The sequence below is a fragment of the Balaenoptera borealis genome (genome assembly GCF_965194805.1).
Source record: "Balaenoptera borealis genome assembly, chromosome: 1".
NCBI classification, from domain to species: domain Eukaryota; kingdom Metazoa; phylum Chordata; class Mammalia; order Artiodactyla; family Balaenopteridae; genus Balaenoptera; species Balaenoptera borealis.
This window is the reverse complement of record NC_138860.1, coordinates 39,355,438-39,382,605: the sequence shown is the minus strand read 5'-3', so window position 1 is coordinate 39,382,605 and position 27,168 is coordinate 39,355,438. Positions and strand designations below refer to the sequence as shown.

Genomic DNA, 27,168 nt, shown 5'->3' with positions numbered 1-27,168 from the left:
TTTAAACCAGAGACTTACAAGTAAATCTCTAATTACATTTTTATTTCATTAGCATATTATTTACAGTCAAGTTTGTGTCACAGAAAAAGTATAGCTTACCTGCTTTCAGTGATATTGAGGCCTTTGCATAGTCAATCCAATTAATACATTTATTCCCATTTTAGGAGAGAATTTTTCTATTTCATTATCAAGTTTTATAGTTATTGACACTGAATAACTAAACAGATAAATTAACATGTCTTTGCTTTTACAATATACTCTTGGTCATATCTGGCTGGTAAATCCTTACTTAAAAAAACCACAATAATGTTTTAACATTGTTTGAGAGGCAACATATCTTAGTGGTGTAATTACTCAAGCTTTGAAGTCCAACTGCCTAAATAAATCCTGGTATCCCCATTAACTAGCTGTGTGACCCTCGGCAACTTACTTAATCTCTCTGTGCCTCGGTTTTCTCAGATACAAAATTAGGATAATAACAGTATCTACTTAATGAGGTTGTCGTGAGGATTAAGTAAGTTAATGCATGTAAAATGCTTACAACGGTGTCTGCATACACAGGAAGGACAAGGCAAATACTAGTTATTATTCCTATAGGAAAATATGATGTGGCTTTTTGGTGAGCATTCAAAAATAGGATTTCCAGGAATACACTGAGTTGAAAAGTAGGGGCTGCTTGAAATTAGGTCTTCCTGTGAAAACAAGACTTCTTTAAGGGAAAGACAGATGTGGACTGCACACTGTAAATCCCATCCTTCAGTGCTAACTCTCCCAAAATACTGCCTTAGTACAATTCCTTACCAAACTTATACTCCAGCCTAAGAGAGAACATTTTAAATGAGGGACTAGGTCAGCCACTTTGAAGTTCCAAGAAAATCAGAGAAATCTGCAGTTCATTTTTACTATTTTTCCATCCTACTACCCACATTAAACAGCCACATAAATTTGCTTCAAACTTTCCCCCAAGCACTCACCTCTGGACAGAGTTCAATTATAAGGAACAAGGTCACCAGAGACTATTTTAAGAAGTAGTTCTAATGAACGAAAAAAGGGAAGGGGTGTCTTTTCCAACCTGATCTACAGCATTTACCACTTGGAATCTTTTTCCATGTGTGCATGGCTACACACATATACACATAACACAGCTACATTTTTATTGAGTGCTATTTGATCCACTTGGAAAAAGCCTGTTTGTTGGGATTCATTTGGGAACTTAACCACAGACTTAAGCTGCTTCAACTTGAAAAAGTTGGAGGAACCTTCAGGAACTACTTAATAGTGCTGTGCAAACCCCATCTGCTCCAGAGATTCTCTGATGAATTTACCTGTGCTCACAAATGATACCATGGGGGCACACAAGGTTGTCCTATACTCTCATCCCTCACCATCTTCCTCCTGCCGAAGAGTACAGGCAGACAACGTCTAATTTTCTCTAAGACATCACAGAAAATGCACCCACGTGAACCTCATATTCTCTGCTATCCCTTCTATTACCCACTCATCCTCCCCAATGGGCAAAGACAACTCCGCTATACACATTCACAGCGAGCAGGTGATAAAAAGGGAAAGATGTGAACAATGCAAAAAATAATCACCTATTTTAAAACATAAATTAGAACCCGACTAACATATTGATTTTTTTCATTCTATAAAGTGAATGCAATTGGAATCCCATCCTTGAAAACACCACTAAGATGCTGATACAGCATGATTAGTCTTCCATGCCTTGTTCTCTGACTGGCATCAGAGGAACAGTCCCCCACTATCAATGCAGCCCTTAGGGCACACCTCCTCCAACCGCTATCCCCCCCTACCACACACACACACACACACACACACACACACACACGCCTAGACCAGCAAGAAGCAGGGCAGAGAGGGCGAGAAGTAGAAATGTGACACTGCCTAACGGTGCAGGCAGCAGCATAGAAGGTCTGCTGCTCTGAGGAGGAGGAGGGCTTTGCCCAAGTGTTTCAAAGACCATTTTCATATGCAAAGGCCTAAAGACAGCCCTGTCCCACCTATTTCTACTCCAAAAGTGCTTAGGTATTTAATTTATCAAACTTGTGTCCACCTCTTTAGCAAAAATGCTTAAATATCAGATATTGAGCCTCTGACATCAAATATGCCAGGAATCTTTTAACTTTTCAAAACTAAAAAAGAAAGTGTGTTATGTTTTATTCCAAAACAATACTTCTGATTCATCACTAGAAGGGCTTTAAAAACTTTTTCTGCAAGTTCTCAGGGCAATCTGGGCAGATACGCACAGTTTTGGTCACAGACATAATCTATGTCAAGTTCAAGATTTAAAAATCTGCCTAGGGAATTCCCTGGCAGTCCAGTGGTTAGGACTCTGTGCTTTCACTGCTGAGAGCCTGGGTTCAATCCCTGGTCGGGGAACTAAGATCCCACAAGCCGGGCAGCACAGCCAATATAATTAATTAATTAAAATCAATTAGTTAATTTTAATTAATTGATTAAAGATCTGCCTAAAAGTCAGAATAGCCCAATTCATTTAAGTTAAGAGGTTCAAATGACGATTATGATTGGAAACTGCTGTTCACTTGAAATGAGGCACAAAGAATCATGTTGATCAAGTAACATGTACACATAAAACAATCTTAATTTAATGTTGGGCTGTGATGTTTCTAATTTAGAGATTCAAATTCTAATCAAGTATTACTTTTATATGATGCTTTTTTTTTAATTGAGATTTTTATTGAGACAGTTGTAGACTCACCTGCAGTTATAAGAAATAACACAGAGAGATCCCATGGACACTTTACCCAATTTCCCCCTATGGTAACATTTTGCAAAACCAGAATATATCACAACCAGGATGGTGACATTGCAACAATCCACAGACATTCAGGTTTCCCCAGTTTTACCTGTACTCGTGTGTGTGCATGTGTGTTTTAGTTCTATACGGTTTTATCACATAAAAGGCTTTATCACATATAGGTTCAGTGTCCACCACAGTAAAGATACTGAACAGCTCCATCACCCCAAGCATCTCTTGCATTGCCCTTTTATAACCACACCCACCTTTTTCCTGCTTCCTTTACCCCACATCCTTAATCCCTGGAAACCACTAATATCCTCTCCGTTTCTAAAATTTTGTCATTTCAAAAAGTCATACAGTATGTAACCTTTAGGACTGGCTTTTTTTTTTTTTTTAATAAATTTCCTTGTTTTTTATTTTTTGGCTGTGTTGGGTTTTCGTTGCTGGGTGCAGGCTTTCTCTAGTTGTGGCGAGTGGGGGCTACTCTTCATCGCAGTGCGTGGGCTTCTCATTGCGGTGGCTTCTTTTGTTGCGGAGCATGGGCTCTAGGCACACGGGCTCAGTAGTTGTGGCTCACGGGCTCTAGAGCTCAGGCTCAGTAGTTGTGGCGCACGGGCATAGTTGCTCCGCGGCATGTGGGATCTTCCCAGACCAGGGCTCGAACCCGTGTCCCCTGCACTGGCAGGCGGATTCTTAACCACTGCGCCACCAGGGAAGTCCCAGGACTGGCTTTTTTTCACTCAGCATAATTCCCTGAAATCCACCCAAGTTGTGACAGGTATCAAAGGACTGCCCCCTTTTTATTGCTGTGTAGTTTCCATGGTGTGGATGGACCACAGTTTCTTTAACCATTCACCTGTTGAAGGACATCTGGGCTGTTTTCCAGCTTGGGGCTATTATGAATAAAACTGAAATGAACATACGTGTACAGGTTTTTATGTAAATATGTTTTCATTTCTCTAGGATAAATGCCCAAGAGTGAGCTTGCTGGGCTGCATGGTAGTTGCATATTTAGAGCTCTATAAAAACTGCCCAACAGGGCTTCCCTGGTGGCGCAGTGGTTGGGGGTCTGCCTGCCAATGCAGGGGACACGGGTTCGAGCCCTGGTCTGGGAGGATCCCACATGCCACTGAGCAACTAGGCCCGTGAGCCACAACTGCTGAGCCTGCGCGTCTGGAGTCTGTGCTCCGCAACAAGAGAGGCCGCAATAATGAAAGGCCCGCGCACCGCGATTAAGAGTGGCCCCCGCTTGCCGCAACTAGAGAGAGCCCTCGCGCGGAAACGAAGACCCAACACAACCATAAATAAATACATAAATAAATAAATAAATAGTATAACTTTTAAAAAAAAGAAAAAAAAAGAAATGCAAATTCTCTAAAAAAAAAAAAAAAAAAAAAAAAAAAACTGCCCAACAGTTTCCCAGAGGGGCCATTTTACATTTCCACCAGCAACATAACAAGGGATCCAAATCCTGCATCCTCACCAGCATTTGGTGTTGTTACTATTTTTTACCTGATCAACTCTGGTAGTTGGACAGGGGTATCCCACTGTGGCTTTAACTTGCATTTATCATGCTCTTTTAAAGGGTATCAAAGTGTGAGCAACCTGAACCTTGCATCAATAAGATGGGCTGAGTGAACTTCACTGGGGCACAAGATGCCAGCCCATCAGAACTATCCTGACCCCCTTAACTCTCTTTATTCCAGGTTCTTCAGTTCCTGATAGGAGACAAAAAGGAAGGCAGGGGAAGAGGAGAAACTTTTAAAAGTTTAACAAACAATAAGAAAGAAACTGTACTCTGTTTTCGTGGCAGCTGAGATAAAGCCAGACTAAATACTATGGCCTTTCTGATGGAATTAGGCCAGACTGAACTGGGTAGGCAAACTTGCCCTCTGCTCCCATTGTTCCTTGTGTTTATACTGAACCACTTCTCAAAACAGGGCATAACTGTCTCTCTTTCTGATAGGCTCCCTTAACAAATTAATATCCTGTCTTGTTCATGATATAATAATGTAAGTATCTTACATAGTACCTAGCATATAGCAAGTGTTTCATAAACACTGGATAAATGAATGGTTAGAATAGTTGGATGGATAGATGGGTGGATGGATGGGTGGATGGATAGATGGATATGCTTCCCCAGGTATTGGGATTTAACCTGGCCGTTATGACTAAGAACAAGAAATTAGCACCAAAATTTTGGGCTTTTTAGTCACTAATGTGAAAACCTGCTGATTTCCAAAGTCTCTGCTTGTACACCTAACCCCTTATGAACAGACTGCTTTGCCAATGCAGATAGGATAAAAAGGTGTTATTTCACATCTCACTGCCTACTGCCTGTTTTCACTCACAGGGATCTCTTACAATCTTGTGTTGGGGGAAGCCTCAAATAGTGCACAACTGATAGGGTACAGGCACCAACCTTTGAAAGCAGACTCTCTGATAGAACCTGATTCCTGTCACCCCAGGGAAGGCTTCCGAGAGATCAACAAATTCAGCTGGCGTGTTTCAAAGGCTGAAATCAGCACCCATGAGAAATGACCATGGACTTGTGGCCTTTTCTTTTGCAAATCTATATGCTTCAAATCTTCCTCATAGGGAGCCAGGACCCAGCCACAGGAAGAGCTGGCTGGCCATGCCCCCCTCACACCATCTCTTCTTCCCTTCTGCTTTAGCTTGTTCTGTGCTGTGGACGCTGAGAGATAACATGATGTGCCTGAGTGGTTCCCCTCATTAGCTCATCTCTTTAGGGAGGAACCAAAGTGCAAAGGCTTGGTGAAGACTCCTGCTGGCAACTGGACCAGACTTTGCTGTGTATTAATTCTTTTTGTACATCTGCCCAGAAACCACTCAGTGGGGGGCATAATTTATTACATACTACATAATCAACTGCAGTTGCTACTGAAAAACAAAATATATATATGTGTGTGTGTGTGTGTGTGTGTGTGTGTGTGTGTGTGTGTGTGTGTATCGCCACACAAACAAAAAGGGAAAATAACCAAAACCATCCCAGAGTCCACACAACGGCATTCTAGCCTCCTTTTCCTGGGAGTAAAGGCCAGTGGGCCCAAATAAAGCCAATTTCATCCCTCCTTAGAGATGCAGTGATGGAGGTGGAAGAGTCTGATTCCAGGAAAACCATTAATGCATGAGATTCCTATCAGGTGTGTGGTTTCGATAATACGCTGGAAGGGAGCGCCTGTTCACCACGGCCTTCCAGAGGTTAGTTTACTTGTCTCAGCCAGCGCCATGGGACCACGCTTTTCAGCCTGCGGCCAATAAGCTCAGCCAGCCGGGGCCCAGCGCTAGTAATGCAGGTGCTGCCAGGCAGAGGTCAGGTGAGAACGCACCCTGCGGTCAGCAGCAGCACCCAGCCTCGGCCCCCCGCGCGGTCAGCCTTCTCAGAAAGTTTGCACAGGGGTATTTTTGGTTCTAAGGGCAGGGGACGCAACGTCTCAGGTGGTGACGGTGTTCAAGAAAGGAGGCCACTGTCTGACCCACCCCACATACGTTCCAATCGTAACAAACCCGGAGCCAAATCTCAGAGCCGTTACTCAGCCTCCGCTCCCTCCCAGGGCACTGCCCGCGATGTAGTCTTGCCAAATCCCAGAGAGAGCCCTACCCAGAGAAAAGGTGTTTAACCTTGGCCGAGGAGCTCAGTGGAAAGTTTTATTACTTGTCATGGCAAAAAAAAAAAAAAAAAAAAAGGAAGAAAAAGAAAATCCCACTTTTGAAAATAAACTCTTCTTTGCCTCTCTCTGGGAGGAGGTAGGGCCACAAAGGCAGAGATGGGATCAGATAGTAGATGAAGGCGGGAAGCATCCTTCAGGGTCCAAGGGTTGTAACCGCAAGAAGTGATAACGCCTAACCCTCTGCACAGCATCGTCCACAGTTCATGATGCCCCCGAGCATGGGGAAACAACAGACAACTGCAACCCAAATCTTCCACCCTGAATAAGTATCAAAAACATCCACCCAAATTAAGGCCATCTGGAACACTCAGTCCAGGTGGTGAAAGCATGGAACTAATGGGGCCAAAGTTGTGGTTCATGCTTACATAAGGACCAAGCGGACTCAAAGAGCACACTGTGCCCCAGCCCGACCAGAACCCTGCCCACCAGCTGTTGCACAAATCAAACCTGTGGTCACAAAGAGATGGGAGACCACACACACACACACACACACACACACACACACACACACACGGCTCAGTGCGAACTCTGCCACATTCCAAGAAAAATGCAAACAAAACCTCCTACTGAGTTTGGATAAGATGTGCTCTGCAGATAAAAAGACAAGTCCACCTATCCACGCATGCCTGGTAATGAGATGCAGGAAGCTGAAATAAGCAGATGATTCCACTCCCTTCAAGGCACAGCTCGCAAGCCACCTCCTCGGGGGCCTTCCCTGACACCCCCAGGCAGATGTGGCCCACTCCTCCCAGGATTTGGTTTCCTCTGTCACTTCTCACTCAGCTCCTGGGGGAGGGACTGTGTCTCCCCATCCTTTCTCCCACAGCCCAGCTCAAGCTTGAAACAGGGTCAGAGAAAGACATGCAGGAGAGGAAGGTAGGTATGGCTGGACAGACAGCCTCTGCCCTCTGGGGTTTCAGTATTTCTGACAGTCGCCTCCTTTTTGAACACCACAGAGGGAACTGCTCCCAGGAGCACACACAGACCGCGGTCACGGCGCACAGCAAAGGCCAGCGGACCCCAGCAGCAGCCGCCTCTTACTTGGCTGTCATCGTATGCCAGCACAACCTTGAAAACCATCGGACTCTCACCACTACCCCAGGAAGCAAGCGGTACCATCCCTGTTGTGCAAATGAGGAGAAAGGCTTCAAGATGTTAATTAACTGGCTTAAGACTGCATCACTAAAAAGCGACAAAGCCGGGTTTCAGCCAGGAGCTCTTAGCCACCCTGAATGTGGACTCCTAACAGGAAGAGACTTAACTCAAAGTTACAAGCAAATTAACCCGAGGAACCTCTATATCCTAACCTAGGTAGATTTCTGATGGTGGTAGGTGCAAAATAGGAGCTGAAAACGGAGGAAATTTGGAAAGAGGGAGGAATATCCGTTCATGAGCAGAGGGTGAATCTACATCTTGCACTGTCTACTGGAGCTATATCTACTCCAGGGGAAGGGGGGGAATTGGTTCTTGCAGACAAGAAAACCTTCCTCTATGCATAAAGCACAGGCAGGTACACAGTACATAAACAGACAGTACATCTGTGGTATTAAAATGTCATAAAGAGGAAGTGACAATTGGGGAAAAACAGCTAAAAATGCTCCTGGGGGAGAAATAATGAAAAAAAAAAAAAGAAAGCTAGAGAAACACTGATCTACAGGAAGCAAACAAGAGGTAGCAAGACAAATAGTGGGAAGCAAAGGAGACCAGTCAGATGGGGCCATGTTGGGCCTGATGCACATGGCAGAACGGTGAGGAAGGGAGGGGACGAAAACTCAGTGTGCCCAGGGCAGCGTCATCTTTCCTTCTCCCTGCCACACCATTCTTCCACATGTTCAGTTAAAAATACATCACATATCAAACACAGGGAAAGGAATATTTATAAAGTTTATAAGGTATAAAGAATAATGAAATAACACCTGCATACCCAGCACCAGCTTAAGAAAGATAAAGCTATCAGTGCTTTAAAGGGCCCCTGAGCATATGTCAAATACATCTCAATTTTTAAAATGTCAATTATACCTCAATAAAAATAAATAAATACATAATCAAAGCAAAAACAAACAAACCAAAAAAGGGCCCTGGTTATCTCTCCTCTGATTCTTTTTTCAGCTTTTTTTTGGCTGTGTTGGGTCTTCGTTGTTGCACGTGGGCTTTCTCTAGTTGTGGCGAGCGGGGGCTACTCTTCGTTGCAGTGCACGGGCTTCTCATTGTGGTGGCGTCTCTTACTGCGAAGCATGGGCTCTAGGTACACAGGCTTCAGTAGCTGCAGCACGTGGGCTCAGTAGTTGCGGCACACAGGCCCTAAAGCATGCGGGCTTCAGTAGTTGTGGCGCACAGGCTTAGTTGCTCCATGGCATGTGGGATCTTCCTGGACCAGGGATTGAACCCATGTTCCCTGAATTGGCAGGAGGATTCTTAACCTGTGTGCCACCAGGGGAGTCCCTCTCCCCCCTGATTCTATCTCCCCAACCAGATGTGACCACTATCCTGAATTTATTTTCATGGCTATCTCATCTTTGTGATCATACACGTGAATGTATCATTTAGTCTGTACAGCTCTACGTGCATAGGATCATATCTGATAGATTCCTCTGCAACTTGCCTTATTAGCTCAATGTCGTGATCCAGAAATTCAGCCACGTTGACAATTACAATTATAATTCATTCCTTTCCATGGAATAAATTCACTACAATTCATCCATTTCCCCATAATGAATATTTGGATTGCTTCTGGCTCTTTGTTACTACAATCCCATTGCTGCAATGAACGTCCTGGCTCATGTCCCCTGATTGGCAGAGAAGAGCTTCTGCAGGGACCATGTCCGAGTTAGCACCAGTAGCTGTGGAATTTGCACCTCTTTGACTTCACTAGGTAATGTAATACAAAGAAGCCATACCAACACATACTCACAACCTCTCTGTATGAGTTCAGGTGGCCAGTACTTGATATCATCAGGGGATTTTTGTTTTGTTTATCTTTGCCAAACTGAAAGTATGAAATGGTATCTTGTAGTTTTAAGGTACACTTTCTTGACTACTAATAAAGTTGAACACATTTTCATAAGTTTATTGGTCATTTGTGTTTCCTCTTCTGCAAATTCCTTTTCCCACATTGAGCCCTTTTTCTATCGGGTGACTTTTTTCCTTTTGAAATTTCTTTATATATTCCAAATACCAAACCTCTGTCAGGTTGCAAATAACTTCTCAATTAGTGACTTGCCTTTTCACTTTCTTCACTGTGTTTCTGGATACATACAAAGATGTACACTGATTATTATACATTGATAAGTTCTTGGTTTTAATGTGGTTAAACTTATCAATTTTTTCCTCTACAAGTTATGCTTTTTGTGTCTTAATTAAGAAATCTTTCTCTACCCTACCGTCAAGAAGTATTCTCCTCCTACATCATGCTTTCGAAAAATTTCATACTCGTTTTTTTTTTTTAGTCCTTTTTTTTTTTTCTGGCTGCGTTGGGTCTTTGTTGCTGCGCACGGGCTTTCTCTAGTTGTGGCAAGTGGGGGAAACTCTTCGCTGCGGTGCGTGGGCTTCTCTTGTTACGAAGCGTGGGCTCTAGGCACACGGGCTTCAGTAGTTGTGGCACAAAAGCTCAGTAGTTGTGACTCTCGGGCTTCACTGCTCTGCTTCATGTGGGATCTTCTTGGACCAGGGATCGAACCTGTGTCCCCTGCACTGGCAGGCGGATTCTTAACCACTGTGCCACCATGGAAGTCCTATTTTAAGGACTTAATTCACCTTGAAAATGATTATGAATGGTATGAGGTAAGTATTCGTTTCTTTTTAATATGACTAAACAATTGTGTCAGCACTGTTTATTGAACAGTTTATCTTTTCCATGCAGATCTGAAATGCCACATCTGTCAAAATCAAGTTTCCATCTATGTACAAGTATTTTCTAAACCCTATTCTGTTACATTGGTCTATTTATCTATCCTGGTGCCAATACAACAATGTCCTAATTATTATATCTTTATTAAGTCATAGTATCTGGTAGGGCACATAGTCTGATTTTGGTATTAATTTTATGCTCTCTTCTTCATAAAATGAATGTTTCCTCTTTTTCTATTTTCTGAAAAAGCCTGGAAAAGATTTAAATAATTTGTGCTTTGAATGTTTGGAAGAAGTGGTGTGTTAGACTATTGTTTTCTTTACAAATAGATTTTTAACTACTTATTCAACTTCTTTTCATGGTTATAGTACTATTCAGTCTTTCTATTTCTTCATGAGTCAGTTTTGGTAAGTTATATTTTCTAGAAATGTGTCTGCTTTGCCAAAGTTTTCAAAATTATTGTCATAAAGTTGTGCAAAATATCTTCTTAGTATATTTTTTCATCCTCTTGTCCACAGCTAATATTGGTTATTTGTGCAGTTTTTTCTTGACCAATCATGCCGCTGATTGTTTCATTAATGTCTACTCTTATTTTTGTTCTTTCCTTCCTTTTTCTTTTTTGTTGCTATTTTCTGTTCTTTCCTAATTTCTTAAGTTGTATGCTTAGCTCATTAACTTTCAGCTTTTCTTTTGTTTTAATAGGAGCATGTAACGTTATGCACTTACATAAACTTAAAATTATCCAAGTAGCACCCTACAAGTATTGATATGTAATATATTTTTCATTTCTAACTATTTTCTAATTTCCAGTATGATCTCTTTTTTTACCTATTGTTATTTTAAAGTTTGCTTTCTTTTTTAATTTCTAAATGAATTAGATTTTTCAGGTCATTGTGTTACTGGTTTCCAACTTAATTACACTGGGATTAGAGAAGGTAACCTATTTAAAACACAGCCTTTGAAATTCATTGAAAATTACTTTATGGTTAAGATGTGGTCAGTTTTTATAAATATTCTATGTGTTCTTTAAGAGGATGTGAATTCTCCAGTTGTTAGATGTAATCATTTACGTTTCTTATTTTTTTTTTTTAAAGTTCAGTGGATTCCTGCTTCCCAAACTATAGTACTTAAGATCCTTTATAGCCCACTTATAAACTACCTTTTAATTAATTAATTAATTAATTAATTTGGCTGTGCCAGGTCTTAGTTGTGGCATGTGGGATCTAGTTCCCCGACCAGGGATCGAACCCAGGCCCCCCACATTGGGAGCGCAGAGTCCCAGCCACTGGACCGCCAGGGAAGTCCCCATTTATGTTTTGTATATCAAGCTTATTAATTGTATTATTTGTTTTCTTCTATCTGATATACCAATTAGTGATAAAATTATGTTAAAATCTCTCCCTAAAATCACAGATATATCTATTTATCTTTATGGTATTGATCAACTTTTGCTTTCTATATTTGGCAGCAAAATAAACAAACTTAGAATTATAATATCTTCCTAATGAAATGAACTTTTTATCATTAAACAAGAACCCTCTTTGTCACAAATAATGTTCTTTGCCAGCTGTTAATGAAACTGCACTAGTATCTAGGTGGACGGGACAAAGATGAGTCTTATATTAGCTGGAACACCTTTTTCCATCCTTTCGCTTTCAAACACTCTGTGTCCTTGCGTCCTTCCATTTTAAGTATATCTTGCTAGGAAGCACCCCTGTGGATGCTGTTTTACTTCTTTATTTTCCTTTTTTTCTGTTTTACTTTTATCCAGTCTGACAGTCCTTTTCTGGGGTTGGGGGGTGGACTGGGTCCATTCACCCTGATTGTGACTACTGATATATTTGCATTTATTTCTGCCCTTTCTTTGGTGCTTTCTCTTTGTCCTACCTTTTCCATGTTTCATCCTTACTTTTTAATGAAATTTCGAACAAATGAAGCCCACCATTTTTTTAAAATTTATTTTACTGAAGTACAGTTGATTTATAATGTTGTGTTAATTCCTGCTGTACAGCAAATTGATTCAGTTATACAAATATATACATTTTTCATATTCTTTTCCATTATGGTTTATCACAGGATACTGAATATAGTTAGGACATTGTTGTTTATCCATTCTACATATAATAGTTTGCATCTGCTAATCCCAAATTCCCAATCCATCCCTCCCCCACCCCTCTCCCCCTTGGAAACCACAAGTCTGTTCTCTATGTCTGTGAGTCTGTTTCTGTTTCATAGATAAGTTCATTTGGGTCATACTTTAGATTCCACATATAAGTGATAGCATATGGTATTTGTCTTTCTGACCTACTTCACTTAGTATGATAATTTCTAGGTCCACCCATGTTGCTGCAAATGACATTATTTCATTTTTTTTATGGCTGAGTAGTATTCCACAGTATATCTGTCCCACATCTTCTTTATCCATTCATCTGTCGATGGACATTTAGGTTGCTTCCATGTTTTGGCTATTGTGAATAGTGACAAGTCCACCATGTTTTAAAAGGAGGAAAAGAAAAAGAATAATACTATCTCACCAACCCTACTTTACAGAAAATGATAAATTAAGATTCAGTGGTGAAAAGCCTAAGGTCAGAAAGCTAACAAGTGAGAAAGCCCAGGACCTAATCCATCACCCAGCACTCTTCCACTCCACGACAGCTGACCCTTTCCCACAGCAGCAGTAGTGAGACTGGCTGAATTTCACAGATACTCCTCAAAATAGTTCATCTTCCCCCCCACAGAGATAGAAAATACAAGTATTAAGCTATTTATTTTACAGATGGGAAAACTAAGACCTAGGGGCAGTAAGTCATTTACCTAGGGGCAGAGAAGCTTTGTGTTAGAAACAAAAATGTTAAATTTCTAGAAACACTGATGTCTTAGCAAATACCAAACAAATCTGTGGAAGAAAAGAAACACATTAATGAAGGCTGAGGTGGATATATTCGTAACTAGTTTAGGAATACAAAAAAAAATGGATTACTTATTATTAGGTTTGCTCAGAAGGTTATACAAAATTGAATGAAGGTGATCAAAATGTACAAACTTCCAGTTATAAGAAAAATAAGTACTAAGAATATAATGTACAACATGATGACTATGGTTAACACTGCTGTATGGTATATTTGAAAGCCGCTAAGAGAATAGAATAGATCCTAAAAGTTTTCATGACAAGGAAAACACATTCTTTTCTTTTTTCTCATTTTTTCTTTGTATCTATATTAGACAGTGGATATTAACTAAGCTTACTGTGGTAATCATTTCACAATATGTGTATGTTAAGTCATTATGCTGTATACCTTACTTATACAGTGCCATATGTCAATTACATCTCAATAAAACTGAAAAAAAGAAAGTTGTATGAAATTTTAAAATATATTCAGATCTGACATCATCTAAAATTTTTAATCTTTTGCTACTTTAGAAGATGGAAACCACTTGACTACAAAAAAGTAATCATTATCATATTTAAAACAAAGAAAGTTAGTGTGCTACTGGGATTTTCTGTATTCCAGGATGAGAAGCAGGCCCAGAAAGTACCGATTTTCAGGAAAGAGCTGAAAAATAGCCCAAGTCCGGTGACATCTCTAAGCACATGGCACTGTTTTCTCAGTTCACGTCCGGGTCTCTCGAGCCCAGAGGCTCCTGCTTCTTCTGTCCCTTCAGTTTCTTCACCTCCGTGAACCTCTAAGAATCAAACATTTCTCCTGGGTTGACTTCCAAGTCCATTTTTGGCTGTGCTTTGTTTTTACTGGGTAGATATCCAAGCACAGACTCATTTTTTTTCAGACTAGGAAACCACAGAGGCAAGATGCATATATGAGAGGATGCTGGACTAAGCCTGGCCCCTACACTAGAGAAAGATCCTCCTGGCACTATCTCAGGCCCCGTATTAGCTACAATATAAAGAGGTTCTCAATCCCACCTCTTGCAAAAGCACTTTTCAAACATCTGCTTGGAAGAATCTCTTGTTCTCGAAACCAGGCCAAGGAAAGAGCAAAATACTAGAATTCTGATCTACAACAGCTACTGTAGCATAAATTACTTGACGTGAAAATCATTCCCACTTCTTAATGAAATCATTCTCTTTCTTCTGAAATCACATAGATTCTCAACAGGTGGTTTTTATAAGATCATTTGATTAAGAATGGTCTTAAAGAATACCATCTGAAGTTAGTTTTACTCTAAAATCTTCATATTCATTTGTTTGAAAAACGACTTGGAGGAAGTAAGCACAGGATAAGCATGTATGAAATTTTTATCTTATCAACATCATTAACAATTTGTCTTATCTTTATCTTTTTATCTGATAATTTATCTTATTGACCAGTAACAATTCTTTCTCATCTTTTCCAGTCTTCCAAGGCTTAATACCCATGTCTCCTGATTTCCTAGCTCAGGTCTCTTTCTTCACAAAAAGCAAAGGAGAAAGAAGCTTAAACGGAAATGATGCACATAACCGTACCTTCCTTGCAAGCAGGTTGGCTACTTGAGACACACCCATGTGGCCAAGGAGAAGCCACACCAGCCGCTGCTTGCCCCACTCCATCCAGAAGCTCCACTCAAAGTCAGTTGGGTCCTAAATCGGCCAAAACAGCAGTTTATCAGAGGGATCTTGGTACGTGTTTGAGGCAGAACACAAACTCCAGTTAATAAAACAATTGCAAGAAGAAGACCAATGTGAGTCCAAATGCTATAAAACGGCATTTACACAACATTTCCAGCATCTACCCCACCACACACCGCACCTACTTATACCCTCCCCTCCAGCTTAGCTGGTTTCATTGCCATTCCCCCATTGAATGTCTTTGTTAAAGCTGATCCCCCAACCTCTGGACCCTCTATGGGATAGAAACTATTATTGACCCCACATTATAAAATATGAAACAGAGACTTAAAGAATTCAGTTCATTTACCCAGCATCACATAAATAGTACAAATAACAACTTAGCATATCTCAGTTTCATCACCTAGATGCTTTCACCAGCAAGAGAAATGTACACTGGACACTAATAAAATCGTGTAAGGTCAGTCATGTTAAATCTTGCTGTCACTTACAGGCAGGAGGATAATTTGATAGAGAAATTAACTAATTCCCTGTAAGATTACAAGGAAAGAATGAAAGATATACTTCCCTTCACCTTGGGAAGCTATGTCCATCAGTGCCCTTTGTCTGCATCTGTACCAGGCTCTGTGTCTGTATGGCTCCCTGACAGGGGCAGGTGAAAACCTCTGGCAAGACTGGACCCGTGGACACCTGGGGGCTCACACCTAAAAGCCTCGGCCTCTGGAGCTCCGGGGAGATCATGGCAGCCAAGCTGAGCATGGAGGGAAAAAGCACAGTGATTGGCCACTCTCAAACGGATAATGCGGGCTTGGCCCATGAGCATCTCGGCACCACCAGGATGGAGTGCAGATTTGAGGCCCTCAGAATTTTCTAGCCAATCGTGTGGGTGATGAAGGAATCCCCCGCTGACTATTGATCTACTGATACTGAACATCTCATCAGTCTCTACAAGTGAAACTTTGAGTCAAATTTTTAATTGGGTTTAAAGGAAAATAGGATTTTTTTTCTATCTTTTTTTTCTTTTTTTTTTTTGCACCTGAGGATTGAGGGGCAATTTCACACAAGTTACACATATTACAAAACTCTTTCTTTCAGAAGGTAAAATGTAGATTGAAGTGATCTTGATTCATATCAGACTATGGATGTAGAGGTAGCAAATGTAGCAGCTTAGGCTGCCGATTCATCTTGGGTTTGGATCCCAGATCTACCTACATACTGGCTGTGATGACCTTGAGTGAGACACTTCACCTTTCCGCTGTCTGCTCATATGATAACAGGACTGATTTTTCTAGGAATTTGTGAAGTTTAACTGAAAATACACGCATATCAAAATTTTAAAACAGTACCCAGCACACAGTACTCAATAAAAATTGTTACTTGCCACTAACTGCTAGTCCCATGTGCTTTCCATCCTGTGTTAACCAGCTAAGATTGTATCATGCTTTACATGTTGCCTCTTGTTAAAAAAAAAAAAAAAAAGGTTTTCTATTTTCCAAATGAAGAAAGACAGCAGTACTGTGCTTCTCAAACAACACGTTTTCCCCACAACCAAGATCCTGATACACACACAACCTCATAGAGTCCCCATCCCATGAAAATCACAGATCTGGTCCAATTCCTTCCATTCAAAGACTGACTACATCAGAGCCCAGGACGTGCCCACGCTGCAAACCCAGGCAGCAGCAGAGCAGAGATCTCAAGTCGTTAACTTGGCTTCATCCCTGTTCCAGAGCTCACTTCCCCATCTTAAAAATGTCAAATTAGTGGAGAGTCACTCAGCTGATTAAAGGCGCAAAGGTCATGTGATGAGGCCATGCTAGTAAAATGCCACTTTGTAACATGGATGCAGACATTAAAAACCAAGATTGAATTTTTTTACCCCCCTCAAAATAAAAATCCCAACATTTTAGCTTTTTAAATATAAATAATGTTTTTGAACATTCAGAATTACATTAGAATTCATCACCTCAGACTTATACCTATGTTTCAAAACTTTTCCAAGTTTAATTTCTAGGGGGGAAAAATGAAATAATATCTCATAACATTCAAGAAACCAAAAAAATCTTTATGCTTCATCCTAAGGCCCAGAACTACTGAAAACCCTGTGCTGGTAAAATCCCATCAACAGGGCTTCCCTGGTGGCACAGTGGTTAAGAATCCGCCTGCCAATGCAGGGGACACAGGTTCGAGCCCTGGTCCGGGAAGATCCCACATGCCGCGGAGCAACTAAGCCTGTGCGCCACAACTACTGAGCCTGCGCTCTAGACCCCATGAGCCACAACTACTGAGCCTGCGTGCCACAACTACTGAAGGCCACGCACCTAGAGCCTGTGCTTTGCAACAAGCGAAGCCACCGCAATGAGAAGCCCGTGCACCTCAACGAAGCAGAGTCCCTGCTCGCCGCAACTAGAGAAAGCCCGCGCACAGCAATGAAGACCCAACGCAGCCAAATATAAATAAGTTAAATAAATAATTTTTTTTAAAAAATCCCATCAACAAAACTACACAGTCTCTCATCACTAATTATTTCAGAAAAGGGCCATTTAAAGGAAATAAAAACATTCTTCTTATGTTTATTCTTCTCCATTTAAAATATTTACCTAAAGGAAATAACCAGACAGAAAAGCTGAATTAATGAATAGAAGATGGCCAATAAGTAGCAGTTACTGATTTGGGGAAGAAAAATGTTGACTTGCCTGATTTCATAAGCAAAAGCCTTATAGACCCTGAGCTCACTCATTTCAAGGTAAATCTTTTTTTTTTTTTAATAGTACATTTATTTATTTATTTATTTATTTATTTATTTATTTATTTATTTATTTATTTATTTATTTCATTCTTGGCTGTGTTGGGTCTTCGTTTCTGTGCGAGGGCTTTCTCCAGTTGCGGCAAGTGGGGACCACTGTTCATCGCGGTGCGCGGGCCTCTCACTATCGTGGCCTCTCTTGTGGAGCACAGGCTCCAGACGCGCAGGCTCAGTAGTTGTGGCTCACGGGCCTAGCTGCTCCGTGTCATGTGGGATCTTCCCAGACCAGGGCTCGAACCCGTGTCCCCTGCATTGGCAGGCAGATTCTCAACCACTGCGCCACCAGGGAAGCCCTCAAGGTAAATCTTAAAGTCTCAAATCAAGAACAACTTTTTCATGTTCTGTTCCCTCCCCATTTCCTTTATCGATCCTGTAATTCTTAGTCAATTAGAAGCCTCTTCTTTGGTTCTGTAAGGAAGTCAAATATAAACCGGGGATAAATTCTAGCTGGACAGAACCAGGAAGGCTCCCCCGTGGAGAAAGGGGAGGCTGAACTCCAAGACTCACATCCAGTCTTCTACATCAGCGCTTCTCAAACCTCAGTGGACACACAAATCACCTACAGATTTTGCTAAAATGCAGATTCTGATCCAAGAAGTCTGGGATAGGGCCTGGGATTATGTCTTTCATCAAAGCTCTCAGGGGATGCCATGCTGCTGGCCTGGGGACCGCATTTCAAGTAGTAGAGATTGACATCATCCATCATGATTCCCTACATTGTTCATAAGCCCAGAGAACCCTTAACAGCTCACGCCACCCCATGCCATTCCCGGGCAGGGACACACTAAAGCTGACCACCTAATATTCACAAACAGAGCGACCATCATCCTGCTCACCATGGAAAGCTCTGAGCGCCGAGATGTGAGAATTTAATAAACTGAGTGAGTTAAGCATGGTTATTCATTCTGAGGCTTTCAGTGTGCAATGAGGCAAGAACAGAGAACTCTAAGGACATGATGATTCTGGGTCTCTTAAATAGTGACTCTAACTTCCTGGTGAAACATTATTTCTCCTACTCTTAACAAGGAAAAGGATCTGGGCCTCTTGTCCCATAGAGAGCAGAGTTCTACACTAGGTACGGGGCCGGGTCGGGGGGCGGTGGAAATGTAGAATTCCTCACCCTGGAGGAGGTCAGGGTACCAACACTGACATCCCGGACTCTGAAAACCACTGTAAAGCAAGACAGGTAACAGTGGTGTCATTCATCTACATATACTAGAGATACAACTGAGACCTTTCCCTTTTTTTAATCCATGTTACAGATGAGTTAACTGGAGGTCAGAGCAGGCAAAACTAGAGGCGGCAGAGCTGGGTTTCAAACCCAGTCCTGTCTGATACCAAAGAGGAAGAAGCCCTTTTCCAAGATGTTTCTACTTGTGCTGATGCTCTACCTGGATTCCCCCACCACTCCCAGACACATACACACACCCCACTATCCGACCAAACCGTTTCCAACCCTGGGGATGCCTCCTTAATGCCCCGTATCCACAGACATGTCAGCTCCGGTGTGAAGCCTTCTCCACCCTTCCAGGTGGACCTCACTGCATCCCTTTCTCTGTCAATTCACAACTCAATTCTAGCACTTTTATGATAGCACATTTTACTATAGCATATTTATTGTAGCACTTTTCATTCTAGCTATCTCACGTATCTTCTCTCTAGAGGGAAAAAACAGTAAGTTCCTGAGAGCAAAAACCTTGACTTAACCACAAATTTCTATCATGATTACCCAACAATCAGTAGGCCTTTAAAATGGTGGGGAAGTGAAATCAGGTGACCTAAGTTCTCATCACATTTCTCCCCCTGTGTAAACTTGGACGAGTCACTTAACTATCTGGCCCTGAGCCTTCCTGTATGTAAGATGAAGGGCAGATTGCTTTCAAAGGGTGGGAAAAAAGTTATTTTTTTCCTAAAGGAAAAAATACTAAAGGAAAGAAGTACTAAGAGAACAGCTAGTCACCCGCCTACAAACAGCGTCCTGACTGAGTGCCCATGATTCGGGGGGTAGGGGGGAGAGATCCCCCCTCACACTCCCATGGCACCAACCCAGGCCTCCAAGTTCCACATCCACACTGTCAGCCTGCTCTGTTCCAGAAAGTTCCCCAGTCATCCAGCCTCTTCCCCAGATTGGGAAGAAACTATAGCATACAGACTGACTATGTGCTATGATTCTGCCTATAGCAAGATAAGAAAAAGAAAACTATCCTCAGAAAGGTTAAATATCACATCCAAGGTCCCACAGCTAATATATGACAGAGCTCGACTTTAAAATCCCAGGTCCTCAGGCTGCAAAGTCTGTGCCTCATGTAGTAAAATATATGTAACATACAATTTACCATCTTAACCATTTTTAAGTGTGCAGCTTAGTGGCATTAAGTACATTCACGCTGTGATACAACCATCACCACCATCCACCTCCAGAACTCTTTGTTTTGTAAAACTGAAATTCTGTACCCATTAGACGGTAACTCCCCGTTCATACCTCACCCTCACCCCTGACAACCACCATTCTACTTCTTTCTCTATGGATTTGACTACTCTGGGTACCTCATGTAAGTGGAATCATACAGCATTTGTCCTTTTGTGTCTGGCTTGTTCCACTTGACACAATGTCCTCAAGGTTCATCCATGCTGCAGCATACTGCAGAATTCCCCTCCTTTTTGAAGCTGAATAATATTCCACCACTGTATGGATACCCCACATTTTATTTATCCATTCATCTGTCAATGGACATTTGGGTTGCTTCCACTTCTTGGCTGTTGTGAATAATGCTGTTATGAACATGGGTGTGCTAAAGGTTTACTTTTTAGTATTTTGAATTTTAAATGATTTCCTAATGTTGCCAAATGACCTTTTTTTTTTTTTTTTAAACATGTGCACTCATATCTGGTGGTTCAAATCTCTTTCAAAATCATCTAGTACTTCAAGCGCAGAAAGTTAAAAGAAAAAACTCCTGGCAAATGAAGATCTTATGTTGCCAACTCACCACTGAGTAAATTTTTCCTTATTCTAGCCATGAATTCCCATCAGCCCTGAAGCTCACCAGATGACAGTACCCTCACTCCTGGCCTCTTAGCTGGAGTCCTGCAGTGTTATCACAGGGGGATGGCCAAAACTCTCCTTCTCTGCTTTTTTCCTGCATTCCTCAGACCATGTTGAATTAACACTGCCTGAAGATAACAATCCCATGGCTAATATGGCCAGGCCACTGGACTCAAATGTTGTTAAAGCACCCGGTACCAAGTACAACCCCAAGCCACCTACCAAGACACCCCAAGGGAGGCTGAGAAAGTCATCCCACAGATAAAATCAGTTACACCAAGTCCACCACTGGTTTTTTAACCCAGACTCTCCCAAGACCTTGCCTACTTTCCAGTAAATCACTGCTCTTACCAGTAGCTGAAACTTTAACTCAAATATTATTAGAAGGTTATTTGTCAGGATTTAACAGAACTGAAACTCCACAACTTAGGGATTCTGAAAAAGCTTGAGTTTGGGGGAATTTGTTGTTTTGCTGCTGTTGGTTTAAGGTAAATTCACATAGCATAGAATTAATCACATTAAATTCAACTCAGTGGCATCTACACTTCCAGTGTTGTGTAACCACCACCTCTATCAAGTTCCAAACATTTCCATCACCCCAAAAGGAAGCTCTGTACCCATTAATTGGTCACTCCCCATTCCACCCTCCTCCCCCAGGCTTTGACAATCATGAACCTGCTTTCTATCTCTATGGATTTAGCTACGCTGGGTATTTCATATAAATGGAGTCCTGCAATGTGTGACTTGGCTTCTTTTACTCAGCATAATGTTGCTATGGTTGATCCACATTGTAACACGTACGAGTACGCCGTTCTGTGTTATGGCTAAATCACATCCCATTATAGGGATATACCACATTTTGTTTATCTATTCATCCATTAATGGATATTTCAGCTGTTTCCCCCTTTTGTCTACTGTGACTAAAGCTATAAATATCTGTGTACAAGTGTTTGTTAAAATACCCATTTTCAATTCTTTTAGGTCTATACCTAGGAGTAGTATTGTTGGGTCATATCATGATTCTATGTGTAATGTTTTGAGCAACCTGCAAACTGTTTTCCACAGTGGCTACACCATTTTACATTCCAAGTTTGAGTTTTTAAGGCCAAAAAAACTAACCCTCTGCCCACAGGGAGTTTTACTAGCATCACAGAGAACTCAGCTCTTTCAACAAGGCCTCTTCCTGCTCTGAGCCTGCTTACCTCCTGGGCAGACACTTGAGGAATCTGCTGTTTTAACATTCCAATTTCATCCTGGGGGCAAACGTCAGCAGTTGCTGGAAATAACGGGGTAAAAATTGGCTTTGGGATATATCTTATTACATAAAGTGCTCCCTGAAAAGTTAATCCTGCCAGTCTGCAGAATTTTGCATCTGAATTTTTTAAATTCAATAATTCTTTCGGTTTGTATGAAAGAATTTATTTTTTTGTTAAGATCGATACAAAGGCTAAAATGGCTATTTACTTAATGATGAAATCTGCTCTGACCAGCAAATTTATTACCATCCATAAACGCGATCAGGAACTGAAAGAACATGATAGAAATCTCCCGGGTGCAGACAGTCTTGGCTCAGTACCCACCAGAAGGAGGGTTCAGGACCTTAGAATTGTAAAATTCAATTCCTCAGGGTTCAGGAAGAGCTGCAGCCTAACTGGAATGTTCAGCTACTTCCATTGACTCAATAGAGTTAAATCTGACCTTCATTTCTACACTCTTCTGGGGCCTTGAAGGGAGCACGGGTGGAGATTCCCACAGAGTTAACGGAGGGAATTAACATCACTAATGAGGAGATCGTGGGCTTTAACATCCCTCCTAGTAAAGGACACCAAGAACACAGAGGAAAGTGATTGTAATGGATGGCCTCAGAGGAAGGCCTGCCTGTTTCCCAGAGATACTATTCTCACCTCGAATTTGCGTCTATCACAATGCAGGGAAAGTGACCTTATTCTCGAAGTGGCTGATGGAGCCAGTGGTCTGCTGTGTGCGGCAGAGACTGGACTTGTGCTCACGTTCAGGAGGCCCAGGCTTGAGTCTCAGTTCTGTCACCTACCCTTATGTGACCTCAGGCTGGTCAGTCCTCCTTTATATAATTAGAATGTTTTAAAATTTATTTTATTGAAGTATAGTTGATTTACAATGTTAATTTATGCCGTATAGCAAAGTGACTCAGTTATACATATATGTATGTATATATACATACATTCGTTTTCATATTCTTTCCCATTATGGATTATCACAGGATATTGAATGTAGTTCCCTGTGCTATACAGTAGACCTTGTTGTTTATCCATTGTATACGTAATAGTTTGCATCTGCTAATCCGAAACTCCCAGTCCATCCATCCCTCCCACCTCTCTGGCAACCACAAGTCTGTTCTTTATGTCTGTGAGTCTGTTTCTGTCTTGTAGATAAGTTCATTCGTGTCATATTTTAGATTCCACATATAAATGATATCATATGATATTTGTCTTTGTCTGACTTACTTCACATAATATGATAACCTCTAGGTCCATCCATGTTGCTGCAAATGGCATTTATATAATCAGAGTTTAAAGTGATCATAAAAGCTAAAGGGATTGATTGGTGAAGTGCAAAGTCTAAAGTTAAAAACTGTTAATGCCTCTAAAATTGAACTCATCCCTACAAATCCATCCTGCTTATTGCTATCAAAATAATCACACTGAAACAAGGGCTAGCAAACTTTAATAAAGGGCTGGATGGTAAATATTTTCAGCTTTGTGAGCTATAGAGTCTCTGTGGCAACTACTCAACTCTGATGGTGTAGCCCAAAGGCAGTCACAGTAAGACATAAACAAATGGGAGCAGCTGTGCTCCAAAAAAACTGTACCCACAAAAACAGGTGGAGGGCCAAATTTGGTACAAAGGCCCTGGTTTGCAGGCCCCTCTTCTAAGGGATTACCATTTCTCCTAGACCCACCACTTACCTCCTAGTGAGAGTAGGTCAGGAACATTGTCTTATTACACATATGGATGGCATTTTTAGGTAATTTACTATCAGCTCTGAAGTCTACATCTACAGATGAAGCAGATTCTACGAAGGCCACAGAAGCCTCAGCCGCAGCACACCCATTACCCTTGGTTATCCAGGAAAAACTCGGAGCTACTGCACATCTTTTTCCTCCCAGTACTCTGTGCTGGACGTACTTCAAAGGTGGGGATTAATCTCTGCACAATTGGTCTTGTTCCCCCCATTCTGTTCCCTCTTCACAGCACCAAAGTAATATTTTTAAGACCACACCTGATCAAGTCTCTCTCTCACTTAATATTCTTCAGGTTTCCCCCTTAGCATACCAGAGAAACATTCTCAGCAAGATGCATTCAGCTCTTCCTATCTGGCTCTGCCCAGCCTTCATCATCCTACCCAACTTTTCTCCCCAGTTCTGCAACATGGCCTTGCTGACCACCCAAATGTGCTGTGTTCATATGGCCGAAACTTCCCACCCTTTGCTCCCTTTACTTGGAGAAACCGGTCCCTCAAATATCAGGATGATGACCTATCTTTCAGGCCTCAGGTCAGGCAAGCCCTCTCCCAGGAAGCTTTACCTAATCTATCCATTTAGAGTCCAGACAGATTGTTCCTTGTCTATGCTCCCTCAATGTACGATGGTTACCCATATCATGGCAATTTACCACATTGTACTTTAACTGTAGGTTACTGAGCTGCCTCTCCACTAAACTGTGACCTCTCCCCCCGCCCCAAAAGGGACTACATGTACATTCAGCATTGTATCCTCCAAGAAACCAACACATACTAGACACTCAATAAAAGCTTGTTGAATAAACTGAATGACATATGGGTCAAATCATTTTTAAATTTATTTATTTTATTTATTTTTATGTCTGTGTTGGGTCTTCGTTTCTGTGTGAAGGCTTTCTCTAGTTGTGGCAAGCAGGGGCCACTCTTCATCGCGGTGCGCGGGCCTCTCACTGTCGCGGCCTCTCTTGTTGCGGAGCACAGGCTCCAGACGTGCAGGCTCAGTAATTGTGGCTCACGGGCCCAGTTGCTCCCCGGCATGTGGGATCTTCCCAGACCATGGCACGAATCCGTGTCCCCTGCATTGACAGGCAGACTCTCAACCACTGCGCCACCAGGGAAGCCCCCCCAATCATTTTTAAGAACCTAGTGTAAGCACAGTCTACCGGGAAAAGGGAATAAGAGACACAGAAAGTGGAGAACCTGGCACCTATCCTTGAATGCCTTTATAATCACAGTTAGAGAACAGAAACTCATGGAATATTTCTAGTGCATGATGTGCTCTGCAGATTATCTTCACCAACTCAAGGCCCACCCTCTGGTTATATCAATTACTTGCTCTAAAGAGATGGACAAAATAGAGTACTGTCATAATAGAGGGTCTATTTCATGATTTAATTATAAGACTTAAATAAATTAAAATATGGAAAACACTTGGAATAGTGCCTAGTACTTATTAAGTACTATGTGTGTGTTTGTTAAGTAAATATACAAACAAAAAAACAAACAACACACTCTATTTTATTCTGATAGCCCCAGAAACATAAATCTGAGAGTTTTCAAGCTGTATATCCTGAAACAGATTGAGATACTCATAGATATGGAGACAGATAGAGGTAGAGAGAGGACCTGCTCAAGATTCCCTCAAACCCAGTCAAAAGAAAGGAAAGCAGAAAGGTTCTAGAAACTGGACTGGAAAGGAGTGAATCCATGATTAACAAAAGGGGAACATCTGCATTCAGAAAAGCTGAAACATCTAAAATGCCTTGGGAAAGCAACCATCTTAACCTTCTTCTCAAAATAAAATATCTGCTCTGCGTGGCTGATACTGCCAATTGCCTCAATCAACACTCCTCCGACCACTTCTAGCTTGACTTCCTATACATTAGAGGTTAGAAGGCAAAAAACTACATTTCCCAGAATTCCCTGTAGCTAGCATGTTCCCTTTGGACCTAGCTTCTGATGAAAAAATACACACACGCAGACCTGAAGGTGAAAGAACGAACATAAAAATGTATGGGCTTTGAGACTTCTGACAGAATGGTGGCAGAGGCTCTTGTTATTCTGCAGCAGCCACGGTGGAGGCTCCAGGGTCCAGTCAGTCCAGAGGTGCTGTAGCTTCCTGGTGTGGCAGCTTTTGCTAGTGCACCATAGCACTGCATTCTCCAGCCAGGGGCTGGGCAGCAGCCACGGTTTTACAGGGTGGCTCTGGGAATTGCTCCAGGAACCTTACTTAGTGCCCATCCCTATAGTCCTTTCGACTATTCTGAAATCTCCTTAAATCCCTGCAATAAAATCCTTTCTGCTTAAATTGACTGGGGTGGATTCTGTTGTCTGCAATGGAGCCTTGATCAACATACTTTGGAAAGGATTTTTCTTCTGACTGCAGTAGAGCTCTAGTTGTATTATAGAAGCATTATGAAAATAATTCACTTTGAAGAACATTATTCTGAAATAAGTCTATTCGGTGGAGAAAAATAAATGGAGAAAAAAACACCAGGTAGATCACTCCAAGGAGTGTTCTAGAACTGGATAATGAAGGCAGTGAGTGTTTCACATTCATAAGTGCACCAATTTATGGATTTCAAAACCAAATAGAAAATTATCTACCTTACCCACTGGTCTATATTTTTCATTACCGCAGCTATTTTCTCCTTGGATAGGGAAAACAAGGAGAGCTGTATATATTTACTGTTTTCCTTACCTCATATCCAACATTTTGCAAAAAAAAAAAAAAAGCAATACAACAGAAACACTAAACACTTTTGCATATCTATTTCCTAAACAGCATTTGTGCATATTATTTACTTTGAGACCATACCTAATTCCCAAACACACTGAGCAAAAGTTATCTATGAATAGAGAAAACGTTTATAAGATACTTGAATCCAGAAATGTTTCCCTACACATTCAAAGGCAGCAAGCTCACCTTAATGGTCTATAATTCTCCAAAGGGGAAGGAAAAAAAAGATGACTAATTTGTAGGGATTTTGCACAGAAGCAGCACTGCTCTCTGGATGAACTCAGGCTAATGATTCATTTAGCAATTATTGGAAGAGTTTTCTTTATCTTTCAACAGATGCTTTGCTATTTCTAAAATAATTTCAACTAAATTATTTTACTGCTCACAATTTCCAGAGAGAACACTTTCCCCAACATTTCCTCAAAGATAAAATATTTTCACTAACAAAACTTTTTTTTTTTTTTTCTGTAAATAACAAGCCTCTGCTTAAACGTCTTTACCACCCTGCCCAGGTAAAGAAGATGCTCACAAGGGTGGAGACACCATCAACAGGACTAGCACAAACAGTGCAAAAGGGAAGAGCCAATTCTGACTCCATGTTGGATCTGCTTCTTTTATTTTAACCTTTGCTTTTCACTGCTTTTGTTATTATAATCACTGTCTATGGCTTTAAGCGTACATAATGGCCTGCCA

General features: G+C 41.4%; 1 protein-coding gene across 12 annotated transcripts in view; it reads right to left on the bottom strand.

The window, feature by feature from the left end:
• Positions 1-27,168, bottom strand: part of HHAT (hedgehog acyltransferase) — a 495,443-nt gene that overhangs the window by 414,308 nt on the left and 53,967 nt on the right. For 11 of the 12 annotated variants that reach the window (XM_082399938.1, XM_082399935.1, XM_082399943.1 and 8 more), the window contains exon 4: positions 14,787-14,900. The exons of the other annotated variant lie outside the window; for it this stretch is intronic. In XM_082399938.1, the coding sequence (XP_082256064.1) occupies positions 14,787-14,900 (114 nt within the window). The remainder of the gene's footprint in view (positions 1-14,786; positions 14,901-27,168) is intronic. 12 annotated transcript variants of the gene reach the window in all.